General features: G+C 48.1%; 1 protein-coding gene across 1 annotated transcript in view; it reads right to left on the reverse strand.

Annotated features, from left to right (window-relative positions):
- LOC105496334 (Rho GTPase activating protein 40) overlaps positions 1–10,265 on the reverse strand; it is a 49,611-nt gene extending 39,346 nt beyond the window's left edge. The window contains exon 1 of the mRNA XM_011766682.3: positions 10,021–10,265. Coding sequence (XP_011764984.2) covers positions 10,021–10,157 — 137 coding nt within the window. The 5' untranslated portion in view covers positions 10,158–10,265. The remainder of the gene's footprint in view (positions 1–10,020) is intronic.
- Positions 10,266–16,523: the final 6,258 nt, after the last annotated feature.

A 16,523-nucleotide genomic window follows, 5' to 3' on the forward strand; every position in this document is an offset into this window, starting at 1 on the left:
CTCCCAAAGTGCTGGGATTACAGGTGTGAGCCACTGTGCCCAGCCAACTTTATTTAATTTTAACTAATTTAAATTTAAAACTAGATACTTGTTTCATTTACTGGAAAAGGCCTAAATATGTTTAGAACAACTTGGGTACACAAATCTACTTTTCCAACTGTATATTTTATGAACTCTAAATATACATTAAGGAGTTCTGATGAAAATTTAGCATCCTATCGGAGATTGCTGGAAATGAAAAATACACACTGGATTTTGAAGACTTCATATTTGAAAATGTAAAATATCTCATTGTTTTCTATTGATTACATGTGAACATATTCTGGACGTATTGGGTTAAATAAAATGTTGTTTTTATTAAAATAACATTAAGTATTAATGTCATTAATTTGATCATATTAAAAGTTTTAGACCAGGCACAGTGGCTCATGCCTGTAATCCCAGCATTTTGGGAGGCCGAGGCAGGAGGATCATCTGAGCCCGGGAGTTGGAAATCAGCCTGGGCGACACAGCAAGACCCTATCCCTAGAAAAAAATTACAAAAATTAGCTGGGTGTGGTGGTGCATAACTGGAGTCCCAGTCGTTCAGGAGCATAGGCAGGAGGATTGATTGAGCCTGGGAGTTTGAGTTTGCAATGAGCTATGATTATGTGACTGCACTCCAGTTTAGGTAAAAGGGTGAGACCCTGTCTCTAAAAACAAACAAACAAACAAACAAACAAAAGTTTTAAATAGGCTTAACGCCCTCTGTAAACCAAAAATAAAATCCTAAGCCGCCCAGCCAATTGAACAGACCCACTCTCTTGGCCAAGGGAATCCCAGGGAAACCTGCAAAACTGAATTCGTGGCCATGATGGGCCATGATGGGAGACTGGACACTCCTCATCATATGCTCCTCCCTTTTGTAGTTTAGGCACAGCATCTGACCAGCATTAATGTTAAAATAGATATCACAATTGCCAGGCATGGTGGCTCACACTTGTAGTCCCAGCACTTTGGGAGGCTGAGGCAGGTGGATCACTTGAGACCAGGAGTTCAAGACTAGCCTGGCCAACATGGTGAAACCCCATCGCTACTAAAAATACAAAAATTAGCCAGGCATAGTGGTGGGTGCCTGTAATCCCAGCTCCTTGGGAGGCTGAGGCAGGACAATCGCTTGAACCCCGGAAGTGGAGGTTGCAGTGAGCTGAGATTTCGCCACTGCACTCCAGCCTGGGTGACAGAGCGAGACTCTGTTAAAAAAAGAAAAAAGAAAAAAAAAAAGACATCACAAGACTGACAAAATGGACTTTTTGTGACCATAACATAACCAATTATAAACAGGATCTATGGCCGTGCCAGACGAAGGTGAACTTACACACCCCTATGAGCAACTCTGACCCGGTATAGTGGTTAACAGACTTCCTTCTCTTAAACATTCCTTTCTGCTGACTCCAAATTTTTAGACAAAGCTTTATGCCTCTAACCAATTGCAAATTAAAGAATCTCTGAATCCACGTATAACCTGTAAGTCCCGGCTTCAAGATATGCCGCCTTTTCCGGCCAAACCACTTATACAGCTTCCATGCTTTGAGTTGTGCCTTTGCCTATAACTCCCGTCTCCCCTAAAATGCGTAAAACCAAACTGTAATCTGACTACCATGGAGACACCTTCTCAGGACCTCTTGAGACTATGTTCCCCAGGCCATGGTCTCTTACACTGGCTCAGAATAAACCTTAAAATATATTACAGAGCTTGGTTTTCCTATTCACAGCTCGGTTCCACAATCCTCACCATGCCCTGAGATGTTACACTCTGCCACGTGACTCCCTGAGGGTCCCACTTAATCCTTGAAGGCATCAGAGTTTACAACTCCTGGTCTATAACATCTTCCTAGCTGGTTTGGGGTAGGGGGGTGGCGCAGTGGGGGGAGTTTTTAAAAATCTTATGAAAGTTGTGGATCCTCTCTCCGGAAAATTGCACACATACAGAGATGTGTAACATTTAGAAAATAATTTTAGTGGTTCTCAGATCTTTGAAGGTCCATCCTTGAGCCCCAGATTAAGAACATCTGGTCTTTAAAGCCTTCAGAAAAGACCAGCAGGAAGAACATCAGGCAGGTTGCCGTGGTTTCACCTCCTCTTAGGCTGGCCTAGGGCTGAGGCATGGCCTTATTATCCCTGTCTTTGCTGCAGGCACCTTCACAGGGAGGGCCTCATCGCTCACTCTTCCATTGTGCGCTCAAGGGCTTAAGAGCCAGATTGTCATCCCACCTTCAGGTCTCCTGGCCCTGGGGTTGCAGCCGGGCTCAGGGCTTGAAAGCAAACTCCAATCCCATCTCTCCTCTGCCCCGCTCTCTGCTCCAGCCAGTGTGAGCTACGTATACCCCTCAGAGGCACCAGGCTTCCTCTTCTCCTGACGTTTTGCCCAGCTACTGCCAGGAACACTCTTCTCCTTCCCATCCTTGGCCTGCTCAGTGCCTACTTTGGGACTGAGCTGAGGCATCACCTCCTCCAGGAAGACTTCCTGCAGCCCTCCTACAGGTGTTGGGCTCACTGATGTCCTGGCACTTACCACCCTCCATAGTCATTGCCTGTTTGTTTTCTCCTTTATACTGGGACCTCTGATACCAGAGACATTCTATTTACTATTATATAAGCCCAGCTCCCAAAACAGAGCAGATATTGATAAATATTTGAAGGATTAATACATTTAACTCAGTGGTTCTCAAAGTGGGGGCTCCAGACCTTCAGTATCAGCATCACTTGGGAGCCTGTTAGGAATGCACATTTTCAGCCCTCACCCCAGAACTACAGAATTAGAAACTCTGGGGGTGGGGTGCAGCAATCTGGGTTTGCACAAGCCCTCCAGGTGACTCCAAGGCACTGATCTAAGCCCCAGGTTGGAGGGAGGCAGGATGACTCCTGAGGGTGGAGGCAGGTGACTAAAGTTTGGAAAAGCAATGTGGAAGAGTGGCTGCGGGTAGGCAGAATAACCCCCCGCTCCCCACTACTCCCTGGAATCTGTAAATGAGTGTGTTACATGGCCGAGGTGGGATGAAGTTGCAGATGGAATTATAGTTGCTAATCAGCTGATTTTGGGGAGATTATTCTGGGTTGCCTAAGTGGGCCCAGTGAAACCACTAAGGCCCTTAAATGGGGAAGAGGGAGGCAGAAGAGTGAAAACCAGAGAGATGGTAGCATGAGAAGGACTCAGCCCGCCACTCTTGGCTTTGCCGATGCAGGTGGACCACAACTTAAGGAAGGCAGGTGGCTTCTTGAAGCTAGAAAATTGATTGTCCCCGAGAGCCTCCAGAAAGGATCACAGTCCTGCTGACACCTTGATTTTTAGACCAGTAAGACCCATTTTGGACTTCTGACCTCCAGAACTCTTAGACAATACATTTGTATTGTTTCAGTCACTAAATTTGTGGCCCTTTGTTACCGCCCCAACAGAAAACATTGACTGCAGTGGCTAAGGACCAAGGCCCTGGAGTCACACTGTCTGGGCCTAGGTCTGTCCTCTCGATGTGTGGCCTATAAAATCAGGGTAATGGTGGGATAGTATACAGAAGGCAGTGAGGATGAAATAAAGTAACGCCTGTAAAACATTCAGCCCATAGTAAGTACTCCGAAAACATGAAAACACAAGGCTGCATTCGGACCAATGAGCAGCCGACAGTCCTCTTCAGATGGGGCGAACAGCCCCAGGGAACAGAGCAGTAACTAGAGAACTAAAGGGGGAGTGGGCTGAGAAGAGGCTTCCTGGAGGAGGTGGTGTTGAAACTCCGTTTTAAAGGAACAGTCAGTGAATGTCAGGGAGGAAATGAGATATGCAAATCTCCCAGGAATGGGGGCAGGTCTTTTATGCTGGGAAGTGCAAAGGAATTTCCCTGGGTGGATAGAAGTCTGTATTAGGGTTTAATGAGAACAAAATCGGTAAGAAATAAATGGTAGTGGGGAACAACTCTCCAAGCAAATTAAAATCCAGAAGCCGTAACAGAAGAAAGCTGAGCTGATTACATCAAGACTTAAAACTTTTGTATGACAAAAGACACTATAAAAAATGTCATAAGACCTTTTTCCTCAACTGAGAGGAAATATCTGCAAGAAATGATAAAGTGTTACTATCCAGTTTATATAAAGAGTTCCTGGAAAGCAACAGGAAAAAAAAAATACCCAAAAAATCTACTGGGAAAGTCGGCAGCAGATAGAAATCAACAAGTCACAGGAGATAAAATGCAAACGCCCTGTGCAGAAAAGATGTGGAGCCTCGCAAGTAATCAGGGAAATGCAAATTAAAACAAGGATGAACTCTATCTATCAGATTGGCAAACACAGAAAAGATTGCCAACACCCGGGGCTGGCAAGTGTCGAGAAAAGACATTCTCACACTTGGATGAGCATCTGCTGGTCAATTTGGGTAGAGTCGGTGATCCCTGACAGGAGGGAAGGTGAAGAAGTGGCCTCCACATTGCAGGCAGGGTGAGGACCCCAGGCTTGTGAAGGGCTGCAGCCTAACCGCTTGGTGTAATTAACACCTTCACCTTTGCTTCATTGTGAGTAAAGAGGGAAAATAGGAAGCTCCATCCGAAGGGACCTGCCCTTAGCTGGTTTGTAAGCAGGATCCAGGGAGGCGCCTCCTGCTGGAGAGCCCTGGAGGAGAGCGGTTTACAAGGACTTTTTCCTGCAAAGCTGGTCAGAAGCCCCCAGCGGCAGCGTGGTCCCTGGAGTTGCGGTTCTGGGGTGGTTGTTCCAGATTTCGAACCAGGAGGATGTGTGAGTGTGAACAGCAGCCACTATCTGAATGGCACTGATTCTACAAATGAAGGATCAGGCCCAGAGAAATGAGGGAACTTTCCCAAGGATGAGTGGAGGATTTAGGACTCAAATGCAAATCTTTCTGCCACGCCAAGGAGTCAGTAGTCCTGAATGTACTTGTCCCATGAAAACAAGCCTGTGCTATTTGGAGTCACCTCCAAGAACTTGCCCTTTGACCACTGATATCTGACACAAAGTGTTCAATTTCTACATGGTGTGTGCTGTACTAAGCCTTCACACGCATTAATGTCATTTTATCCCCACAACAAGTCTATGAAGCAGGTACTGCTGTTCACAACCATTTTACAGAAAAGGAACCGAGGCTCAGAAAGGTTAAGTAACTTACCCAGAGGTCCACAGCTGATAAGTGGTGAAGCTGGGCTTTGAGATTCAGGCTGTCCTTCTACCCCTGACACATTTAAGCCACGTGTAGGTGATTTATTCAGTGATTGGGCTCACATACAAGGGGGTGTGTCTGGAGAGATCAGTTGACATTGAGCCCAGTGGCAGAGACTTGAGCTACACATGCGGAAAATATGAGTGAAGGGGAACCTTGTAAAGGTGATTGCTTCTACAAGCCATCTGTGTGCAATCAGCCAAGTCCTTTAACCCATTATTGATTAAGGAAATCTGGCTGGTGCACCTGACTCAAAATGGGTCTTTCTGCCTCTCTGATCTGCCTTTGAACTCTGCCTTGAACTCTGGCAGAGCATGTGAAAAGATGCTCAACCTCACTAATAATAATAAAAAGGGCAAATTAAAACAAGAGACAGGTTTCTCCCAATCCAATCAGCCAAGACTACAAAGAACAATAATGTCTGGCCAAGAATGTCATGTGCGTTAGGAAACAAGCTCACACCCACTTGGTGAGTCTACTTGGGTACAACCTTCCTGGAAAACCACCCAGAATATGTTTCAGCATTTTAAATGTATACACCTTTGGAATCAATCATTCCTATTCTGAAAATGTATCATAAGGATAAGTACACAAAGACATATGTCCAAGAACATTGCAGTATAGTTTATAACAGCAACCAAAAGAGAAAAAGAAGCAAACTAAAATTCCATCAACAGGAGGCTAGTTAACAAAAGTACTGTCCAGTCATAAAATGAAACATCGCACAGTCTTTAAAGAGGATAATGTAAGGGCAGGTATGGTGGCACAGGCCTGTAGTCCCACCTACTTGGGAGGCAGAGGCAGGAGGATTGCTTGAGTCCAGGAGTTTGAGACCAGCCTGAGCAACATAGGGAGACCCTGTCTCTACAAAAATTTAAAAAATAGCTAGGCGTGGTGGGGCATGCCTGTGGTCCCAGGATTACTTGAGCCTGGGAGGTTGAGGCTGCAGTGATTCTACCACTGCATTCCAGCCTCAGCCTGGTCAGCAGAGCGAGACTCTCTCCAAAAGAAAAAAAAAAAAAGAATAATGTTGATTTCTATGTCTTTCCAGGAAAAGATATTATAAAGATAGAAATGTCATTTATAAAATAGTATACATAATATAAACCAATTCACGTAAGTACAATTATGTAAATGGATTGGATCATAGATACATTTTGCATATACATGTACGTAAATATTTATGAAGCACAAAATTCTATAGGATGTACACAACTTCTCACAATTGCTGTTCTTGTGGGTTGGAGGTGGGAGGGGCAGGTGGATTTCACTTGCTACTTTTTTTGCATTTTTATACCAATCATGAATTAACAGAAAATATATTTCTAGACGGAGCAAGGATAAGAGGAATCCCAAGAGAGTCACCTCACTCCAACTTGGTCTTTGAGGCACCTCCCAAGGTCAATATTGCATGGTTTTAAGATTAAGCCCACATAGACAGTGAATTCTGTGTCGCCCTCACATTAGGGAACGTTCTGTTTGATGGCAACACGGACTCTATTCATCCCTGCTCAGGCCTTTCCGGTCAGCATTTAGTGTATTATGTGGTAGTGACCAATGTTATGTCTTCCTCCTGGACCGGGCTGTGAACATCTTAAGGGCAGAGAGAGCATCTTATTCATGCCCACACCCTCATGTCCATCACGGGACTTCATGTAGAGGCAGTGAGCATTTCATTCATCAGGCAAATATTTCATGAGCACCTACACCTGTGCCAGTGCTGGGGAGCCATGGGTAAACAGATCAGACAGGGGCTTACATCCTGAAGGTTGCAGTGCTGCTGGAATTTGTTGAATAACTAAATGACTCACAAGCAAGTGACCGGCGAGATGAACAGACTCAAAGGATTGGGGGAGCTGACCTAGTGACCCTGTGAGCCAATACACAAGAACATTGGCCTGAAGCAAACAGACCAACCCCGTTCCAGGGTAGTGGTTTTCGCTTTTTTTTTTTTTTTTTTTCCCTTGGCAGTGGAATCTTTTCTCAATAAACAAAATAGGTAACAGTATATTATTATAAGCTGATTTTATAAGTTTAATTCAAAGCATTTACTGATCATACAATCAAGATAATTTTGGTTGACAAAAAACATTTGGGACACCTGAGTGGAGGTAGTATTTTTACTAGATGTTTAATACTTGGAAGATATAATAAAGATTAAATTCAAATAAAATGTTTGCAGAACCCTGGTTTAAAAACCACTGTTCTGGGCCAGGCGTGGTGGCTCACGCTTGTAATCCCAGCACTTTGGGAGGCCACGGCGGGCAGATCACGAGGTCAGGAGTTCAAGACCAGTCTGACAAACATGGTGAAACCCCGTCTCTACTGAAAATGCAAAAATTAGCCGGGCGTGGTGGTGCACACCTGTAATCCCAGCTACTCAAGAGGCTGAGGCAGAAGAATCACTTGAACCCGGGAGGCAGAGGTTGCAGTGAGCCGAGATCGTGCCACTACACTCCAACCTGGGCAACAGAGTGAGACTGCGTCCAAAAAAAACAACAACCAAAAAAAAACAACAAAAAGAACCCACCACTGTTCTGGAAATAAACATGTTGCTTTTTTTGTTTTGTTTTCAATAATAAAGAGAACAAATGGTTCAAATTTTAAACTCTCTTAAGTATTATTCATTTGTTCATTCAACCTGTAGCTATTAAGCACATTCAGTGGGTCAGGAGTTCTTATAGTGAATTCAATATTAATAGCCTCAAAGATCACAAGGAACCAGGAGATTAAGGGAAGGTGCTGTTGGAGTCAGGGGAACAGCCATAATAGATAGGTAGGTAGATAGGTAAATGGATGGATGGATGGATGGATGACGGATAGTTGGATAGATGATGTGATCAGCTGAATAACAGCTCCCCAAGATGTCCACATCCTAATCCTCAGAATTTGTGAATATATGTTATCAGGCAAAGGGACTCTGCAGATGTGATTAAGCTAAGGATCTTGAGATGGGGGGATGATCCTGGATTAGCCAGTGGGCCCAATGTCATCACAAGGATCCTTATCAATGAAAGAGGGAGGCAGGAGCGTCAGAGAAGGAGACATGGTGATGACGGTGGAGGTCAGAGTCAGAGAGAGACGTGAACGTGTTACAGAGCTGCCTTTGAAGACGGAACAGGACCATCAGCCAAGGAATGTGGGCAGCGGCAGAAGCTGGAAAAGGCAAGGAAACAGATTCCTAGCGCCTCCAGACAGAATGCACCCCTACAGACCACTGATTTGGGGATTTCCAGCACTCAGAACTGTCTGATAACACATTTGTGTCTTTTTAAGCTACTACGTTTATGTGATATGTTATAGCAGCAATAGAAAACCAATATAAATGAGAGAGAGAGAGACAGAGAGAGATGATACATAAGCTTATGTGATTTGTTATAGCAGCAATAGGAAACATATAGATAGATGAATGGATAGATAGATTAGATATAGGATAGATAGATAGATAGATAGATAGATAGATAGATAGATAGATAAACAAATTGGTCTTTGGCTTCTTAAAAATTGATTCTCATTAAAATCCTATCCTGACTCATTTTTGCCTGGGGTGGGGCAGGCACCACGCACATAGGAGTTCAGCGAACACGCCATATGGATGAAATGGTCTCACTGAGCTCCCCCTCCCTTTCCTGAGCCTAGAAGTTGTTCCCTTAAGAGAATTCTAGGACTCAGTTGTCCTATAATCAGGATTACCTACCCCTGAATCTGCTCTCTGAGTACAGACCAAGTCTCGTCTTCAGGTCCTTGGGCGGCAAATGAATGGGACAGTGGGGGTCTCCTGCTGCAGGTATGTTCCAAGCTAGAACACTTTTGGAGGGCAATTTGGCAGGGTCTACTAAGATTCGACCATTCCTTTTAAACTTGCAACTACAAGTCTAGGACGTGAATTTTACCCATGCAAGTCCCCAGAGATGCTCATTGCTGTATTGCTTAGAATTGTTAAAAATTGGAACCAACCTAAATGTCCATTAGCCAGGAACTGATTCAAATTAACCAAAGATATCCATAAAGTTGGATCCTGGCAGGCCATTAAAGTGAATGAACTAGATCTTTATGTTACTGACATGTAGAGATGTCCATAACATTAATTGAGGGGTTGCGGGGGGAAAACCTTACAAGCACGTGTATCACGAGAGCCTATATGTGTTAAACTATACAAGTTTAGGTTTATATATGTCAAAAAGTTCTTCCAAGGTATATGTCAAAACTTTAACAGTAGTAAGTTTTCGAGAATAAACATACGTATTCTTGTACTGTTTGACTTTCTATAATAATCAAATTGTAATATGATGTAATCAGAGTGGGGGAAATGACTATTTGAAAATTCTAGTCTGGCTGTCAGCGGCAGGCTGAGCAGGAGTAAGGGGTGACCAGTTCTCAGTCGAGGTGACCACACGGCCACAATGACCCAGAATCTTGACCCAGAGACTCCTGAATCTTGAGCCCCTGGGCCCCCAATACTCTCTATATCCAGAGGAAAAGAAAATGGCACACATTGGCGTCACTCATGGCCTCTAAGAATCTGAAAATCAGTGACCCCTGTAGGAGGCCAGCAGCATGAACCCAGGGCAATGCTGTGTCCCAGGAAGGGTCTGGGTTTGGAGTCCCAGGGACCAGGGCTAGAAACCATCTCCACCACCTGACAGCCAGGTGACCGTGGGCAGGTCGCTGGGCTCTCCAAGCCTCTGTTTCCTCATCTGTACGATGGAAGAAGATTCCTGCCTCACAGGGATGTTGTGAAGACAGATGTTGTCAAGACAGACAGCACATGCCCCTGGCACATAGTAGGGCCAGCTTCCCTCCCGCTCCTATGACCCCTGTACCTGCAGCCCCGGTCGGCCCAGCGCTGGGCGCAGCGCCTAGCAACGCGGGCCCGCGGGATCCGAGGACATGGTGAGGCGAGGGGCGCTGGGGCCAGCCTCTCCATCTGGGCGGCAGGGAGGAGGGCAGGCTCGGCCATGGGCTGGCACCTCGAGGATCCCGGTCCGACGTGGTGCTGCCGCAGTGAGGATGACTCCGTCAGCAATGTGAGAGGGAGGAGTGAGACAGGCCCCGTGGCACACCCAGTTCCCACACACCCTCACGCAGGATGAAAGTCCAGCCTCCTCCTGGGGCGGGGCTGGCTTGGCCGGGGCCACCTACAGGCAGGCACGCGGGGGCACACACATGCCCCTAAGTCCCGCCCACCTGCACTGGAACAGCAAAGTGGAAACGGTGCCTTTCAAAAACTGTCATGAAATAAGACTTGCATGGCCGCTATAATTACCTACAGCCATCCTGATTTCAGAGTAAAACCACATGAATAAAGCACCTGGCTAATATGGGTGGAAGAAAGTGCCCACGACCCAGGGGTTTTTATTTGGCTGGGCTACTCCCTCTGAGACTTCTCTGAGCCACGGTTTCCTCCTCTGTGAAACGGGGATGGTGACATTTGGAAGGAGACAGGAAACAAGCAAACAGGAAGGTGTCAGGGTGTAAAGAGAGCAGGACCTGGGCATGAGGGCGGGAGGATAGGAAGGGAGCAGGAAATGGGAATGGCAAAGTGAGGGGGCATCCAGAGAGCCTCCCGGGATTGGCCTTTTGGTCGGGATGTAAAGGAGAAGGAACTAGCTGGGAAAAGGCTGGGGAAGGGGGAATTTAACCCCCTCATCTTTAAAATGAGAACTTGAATTCATTCATTCAGCAAATCTTTATGGAGCTCTGTAGGAGCCCTGGGGGCAGCGACCAGAATGTCTGAAATCTAAGAGCAGGAGTGTGTGGACTCGGCTGAGAGGAGAGCAGAGGCTGAGTGTCAGGGTGGGGAGGGGGAAGGGGTTTCCAGGTGCCAACAAGGACACAAGCCAAGGTGTAGCAGTAGGGCATTTGGGGGATGTATGAGAAGCGCTCCTGCCAGCTTCCCTGGCGGTGTCCTATTCCCGGCATCCATTTTGGACCATGAGCCCCTTCTCTTGCCCCTCTGGCCAAGACGGAATGCCATGGACTTCCCCAGATTGCCCGGGCTCGCCCTGCCCTCCTCTAAGTCTCCGGGTGTCAATGAATCTCTCCAAGCAGCATATTTGCCTGTACTCCAAGAAGAGAGGCCCCAGAGTCCTCCTCAAGGAGGGCCCCCAAGTCTATAGGTCCCCACAGTCTGAAGCTCTGCTCTGGCCTGAGGGAGGCAAGAAATGGGCCCCAAGAAACTGAAAACAGGACCCCACTGGAGCCACAGAGCCCAGGAGCATGCATGGTTCTGGTGTCAAAGAGAGGAAAGGCCTCACAGCACAAAGGGCCCTGAAAAACCCCACGTCTCAGGCAGCTGTCACTGGCTGGAACCTGCGGACTAGGGCTGTGCAGAAGACCATCTATCCACTTCTCCTGAGCCTCCTCCTGAGGAGGAGACAAGGGAACCACGCCACCAGGAGGCCAAGGAGCTGGGGCCCAATATGTACGTGAATTATCAGTGGAAGTGGGTGCAGAACTACTTTGGCAGCCATAGGGAGTTTTGTGTGGGAAACATGGTAGGTGCTTAATAAAGGTTGGGTGGATGGATGGATAGATGGATGGATGGATAGATGGAAGAAAGAATGAGAAGTTGGTTGGGAAAATGGGGGATGAAAGAAGGGATGAATGAGAGGATGGTGGTTGGCTGGCTGGGTGGGTGGGTGGATGGTTGGATGGATGCATGGTTGGATGGACAGATGGATGGATGGATTGATGGATGCTTGGATGGATGGATGAATGGGTGGATGGGCAGGTGGAAGAGTGAATGGCTACGGGCATAAATATGTGAGAGCACGAGTGAACGAATGAATCACTGAGCCATTAGGTGAATGGGTGGAAGAGTAAATGAATGAATAAATGCTTGAGTAAGCAAGTTAGTCCTGGGTAAATGAACTTCTAGTCCAGAACTGAAAATCTAGCTCATTGTCACCTTCCTTAGGTGCAAGGAACCCTTCAGAAGAAAGCAGGAAGGAAGAGAGAGTGGCCTGAATCTTGTATGGCCGCACTTTCAAGCCTCCGTAAGGAAGTGCGCTCTTTGCTTCCTGGAGAGCCGCCGCGTGTACTCAGAATGAACCCTGGAGAAGTGAGTATACCCGCGCTCAGGGCAACATTCCTCATCTCCGGCTGAGCCCTGTCCCAGTCCCCCACCGGAGTATCGGCCAGGCCGGTTAGATCACAGTGGAGTGGCTCAGACCTGTTGGCCCTGCACCCTGGCAGCTCGCCAGCACCTCCCCAGGCAGCCTGCCATCAGCTAGGCCTCTCACTATTGCAGAGACTCGTCCTAGGCCCCTCAGACCCAGAAAGTCCCCCAGGGCCTGCATGTTGTGAGCTCAGCATTTCCTCCCTGCCTTTCTGCCCCTCCAAGCAGCCCCCACTCCCCACTACAGCGTGGTCCTGTATAGTGTGATGAAGTGGAGCCTCATAGGCTTGGGGCTGATCCTCAGCTGTGCTACTTAGGCTGTGTGACTTCAGGCAAATGCCTTAACCTCTCTGAGTGACAGCTTCTGCATCATTTAAATGAAAAACTTGCCTGATTTGAGGGGTGGTTGTGAGGATTCCGAGGGATAATACATGTCAAGCACTTAAATGGGGCCTGGCACACAGTGTACACGGAGCATCTAATTTCCAGGTGCTCAACTTTTTTCTTTTTTTTCTTTTCTTTTCTGAGACTGGGTCTTACTCTGTCACCCAGGCTGGTGTGCAGTGGTGTGATCATAGCTCACTGCAGCCTTGACCTCCTAGGCTCAAGCGATCCTCCAGCCTCAGCCTCTGGATGGAGCTAGGAATCACAGGTGTGCGCCACCACACCCAGGCTTTTCTTTTTCTTTTTTTTGTAGAGACAGGGGTCTCACTATGTTACCCAGGCTGGTCTCAAACTGCTGGCTTCGAATGATGCTTCCACCTCCGCTTCCTAATGTGCTGGGATTACAGGCGTGAGCTACCATGCCCAGGCACCCTTTTTCTTTCAAAAGCAATTTATGGAATGAAGTGCCAGCCAAGCACCACGCTCAGAGCTTTACACGTGTTACCACATTCAATCCTCATGATAACCTCGAAAGAGAGTGTTATGGGTCGAACTCTCCTGCTAAAAACATATGAAAAACGTGTGAATGCCTAAGCCTCAATACCTCTGAATGGGGCTTTATTTGGAAACAGAGTCTTGACAGAGAGAATCAAGTTAAACTGTGGTTGGTAGGGTGGGCCCTAACCCAATAAGACTGTGTCCCTCTGAAAGGGGAAAATCGGGGCCAGACACTGGCGTGCATATCAGGAAGATGACGGGAAGGCACACAGGGGGGACACCATGGGAGGGCAGAGGCCGCGGCTGGGTGATGCTGCCACAAGCTGAGGCACATTGGAGCCACCAGAAGCTGCCAGAGGCAAGGAAGGCTCCTTCCTCTGCAGGGTTTGGAGGGAGCCTGGCACTGCCAGCACCTTGACTGTGGAATTCTAGCCCCCAGAAGTATGAGCCCACACGCTTCTGTTGTTCTAAACCACCCAGCTTGTAACACTTTGTCATGGGAGCTCCTGGAAACAAATGCAGAGGGGATTGGCCCTGTTTTGCAGATGATGACACAGGCTGAATGGGATGGTGATGGGGGGCTGAGGGGCTTGCACTCAGGAGTGGTCCCAGGGTTAGGGGTAGAAAATAAGCCTGTGCCTAGAAGGTATGCTGTGACAAGGGGTGTGTCGTTCAACGAGATGCACTGACAGTCAGATGCACCCTGCTTTGCTGACGCCCCTGCAGTGCTCCCATGTCATGCTGGTGACTGTCCTCGCAGGCTCCCTGCGATCTTCAGCCTGGGGAGACAGGTTAGCTGCCCCGAGTGCACCTGAGTTTCCTACAAACATCAACCGCGCAGCCTTAAGCTCCATCATTCAGCTCTAGGAGGAGCCAAGGGCATCCCTGTGGATCTGGAGACACACATCCCAGTTAAGAGTCAGAAAAATGGGGCACTTCATGGCTGTGTGACTTTGGGCAAGTTACTTAACCTGTCTGAATCTCAGTTTCCTCATCTGAAAATGGAACCATGATCCGACTGAGAGGGCTGTTGTGAGAATCCAGTGGGATAATGCGTGGGCACTCAGTGAGCCGCGGCTGCTACGTGGGGATGATGTCTCTCGGCAGCCTGTGACTAGAGTGTCACGGGATGTGTTTACCAGTCACACGCCCAACTCCTCTGTATGAGTGTGCGTGTGTGTGTGTGCCAGAATGGGGACCTCGTCCACATCCACAGAGGCCCGGGGTCTCAGCCCTCACCCAAAGCAGGGAAGGCGTCTCCCCACACTCCCCACAAGTGTTCTCCAGAGCTGTCACCTGCCCAGGGCCCTGAGGAGCGGCCTCATCTGCCTTCTGCCTCAAAGGCTCCAGGGACATGGCAGATGCTCTCCCCAGACCCCAGTGCAGGGCCCACTGCACTCACTCTCCTCGGGGTCGGCTCCTCAGCAGGTGGGGCAGGAGGGCTGGGGGGCTCCACTGGCTTTTCTAGGCCAGAAGGCAAGCTGAACAATGGCCCAGCAGCCCCTCACAGTACAGCGGGGCAGGGCCGAGTAAGCAGTGCCGAGAGACTCCACAAAATGGGGCACTTGGCGACAATGCAGACAACACCAGGCAGAGCTTCAGCCACAGGGAGGAGCTGCCAACAGGCCTCATTCAACGCCACCCCTGCAGCTCCCAGGAGAACCCCGTGGTGACAAAAGCTCGTCAGCTGGAGCAAAGCTCGTGTGGAGAAGGGAGGGTTGTGAGTGTGTGTGTGTGTGTGTGACTGTGCGTGTTTATGGATGCGTGTCATCTAGCCCAGGTTTCTTCCTCATTCTCATTTAAATGCCACAGCCTGATTGAAAACAAAATATTTAAATGTGTGAGAGTGCATGTGTGCATGTGTGTGTCTGTGAGAGTGTGTGATAGTGTGTATGCATGAGGTGGTGTATGTGTGTATGTGTGTCTGTATATGTAAGGGTGTGTGAGTGTATGTGTCTGTGTGTATGAGAGTATGTCTGTGACTGTGTGTATATGTGCCTGTGTGAGTGTATGAGAGTGTCTGTGTGTCTGTGTGTGATAGTGTGCCTGTATGTGTGAGGGTATGCGTGTCAGCAGACATGTGTCTGTGAGCATGTGTGTGAGTGTATGAGTGTGTGTGTGATAGTGTGTGTGTGAGGGGTGTGTGACAGCATATGTGTGTGTATGCATGTGAATGTGAGTGTGGCGAGTATATATGTGAGGGGGTGTGTATATGTGTGTGAGTGTATGGGTATGTGTGTCTGTATGTGTGAGGGTGTGTGTGAGTGTATATGTATGTGAGCGTATGAGTGTGTGAATGTGCATGCGTGAGGGTTTGTCTGTGTGAGTGTGTGAGTGTATGTGTCTGTATGAGGGTGTGTGTGTATGTGAGGGTGTGTCTGAGTGTGTGTCTTTGAGGGTGTGTCTGTGTGAGAGTGTGCGTGTCTGAGGGTGTGTCTGTGTATGTGTGTGTCTATGAGGGTGTGAGTGTATGAGGGTATGTGTCTGTGTGTGTGTCTATGAGGGTGTGTGTATGAGGGTGTGTCTGTATGAGGGGGTGTGTGTGTGTGTCTATGGGGGTGTGTGTGAGTGTATGAGGGTATGTGTGTGACATAGTGTGTCTATGGGGGTGTGTGTGAGCATATGAGGGTGTGTGTGTGTGAGATAATGTGTGTGTCTATAAGGGTGTGTGTGTGAGTGTATGAGGGTGTGTGTGAGAGATAGTGTGTGTGTGTCTATGAGGTTGTGTGTGTGAGCGTATGAGGGTGTGTGATAGTGTGTGTGTGTGTATGTAAGAGAGCATGTTGGGATTGCACAGCGGGGCAAAGGGCTGGGGAAACAGGTACTTCTTTTTTTTTTTTTTTTTTTTGAGACGGAGTCTCGCTCTGTCGCCTGGGCTGGAGTGCAGTGGCCAGGTACTTCTTTTTTTTTTTTTTTTTTTTGAGACGGAGTCTCGCTCTGTCGCCTGGGCTGGAGTGCAGTGGCCGGATCTCAGCTCACTGCAAGCTCCGCCTCCCGGGTTCACGCCATTCTCCTGCCTCAGCCTTCAGAGTAGCTGGGAATACAGGCGCCCGCCACCTCGCCCGGCTAGTTTTTTTGTATTTTTTAGTAGAGACGGGGTTTCACCGTGTTCGCCAGGATGGTCTCGATCTCCTGACCTCGTGATCCGCCTGTCTCGGCCTCCCAAAGTGCTGGGATTACAGGCTTGAGCCACCGCGCCCGGCCAGGTACTTCTAATATACCCTTGGGGCCACTTTTTGGTCGGGCAACTTAGCAGTGGCTGCAAAATGTAAACACATATCTTATATTCAACAGTTTCTCCTTTCAGAATGTGTTCTCTGGATA

Source organism: Macaca nemestrina, chromosome 15, assembly GCF_043159975.1.
Source record: "Macaca nemestrina isolate mMacNem1 chromosome 15, mMacNem.hap1, whole genome shotgun sequence".
In the NCBI taxonomy this organism is placed as follows: domain Eukaryota; kingdom Metazoa; phylum Chordata; class Mammalia; order Primates; family Cercopithecidae; genus Macaca; species Macaca nemestrina.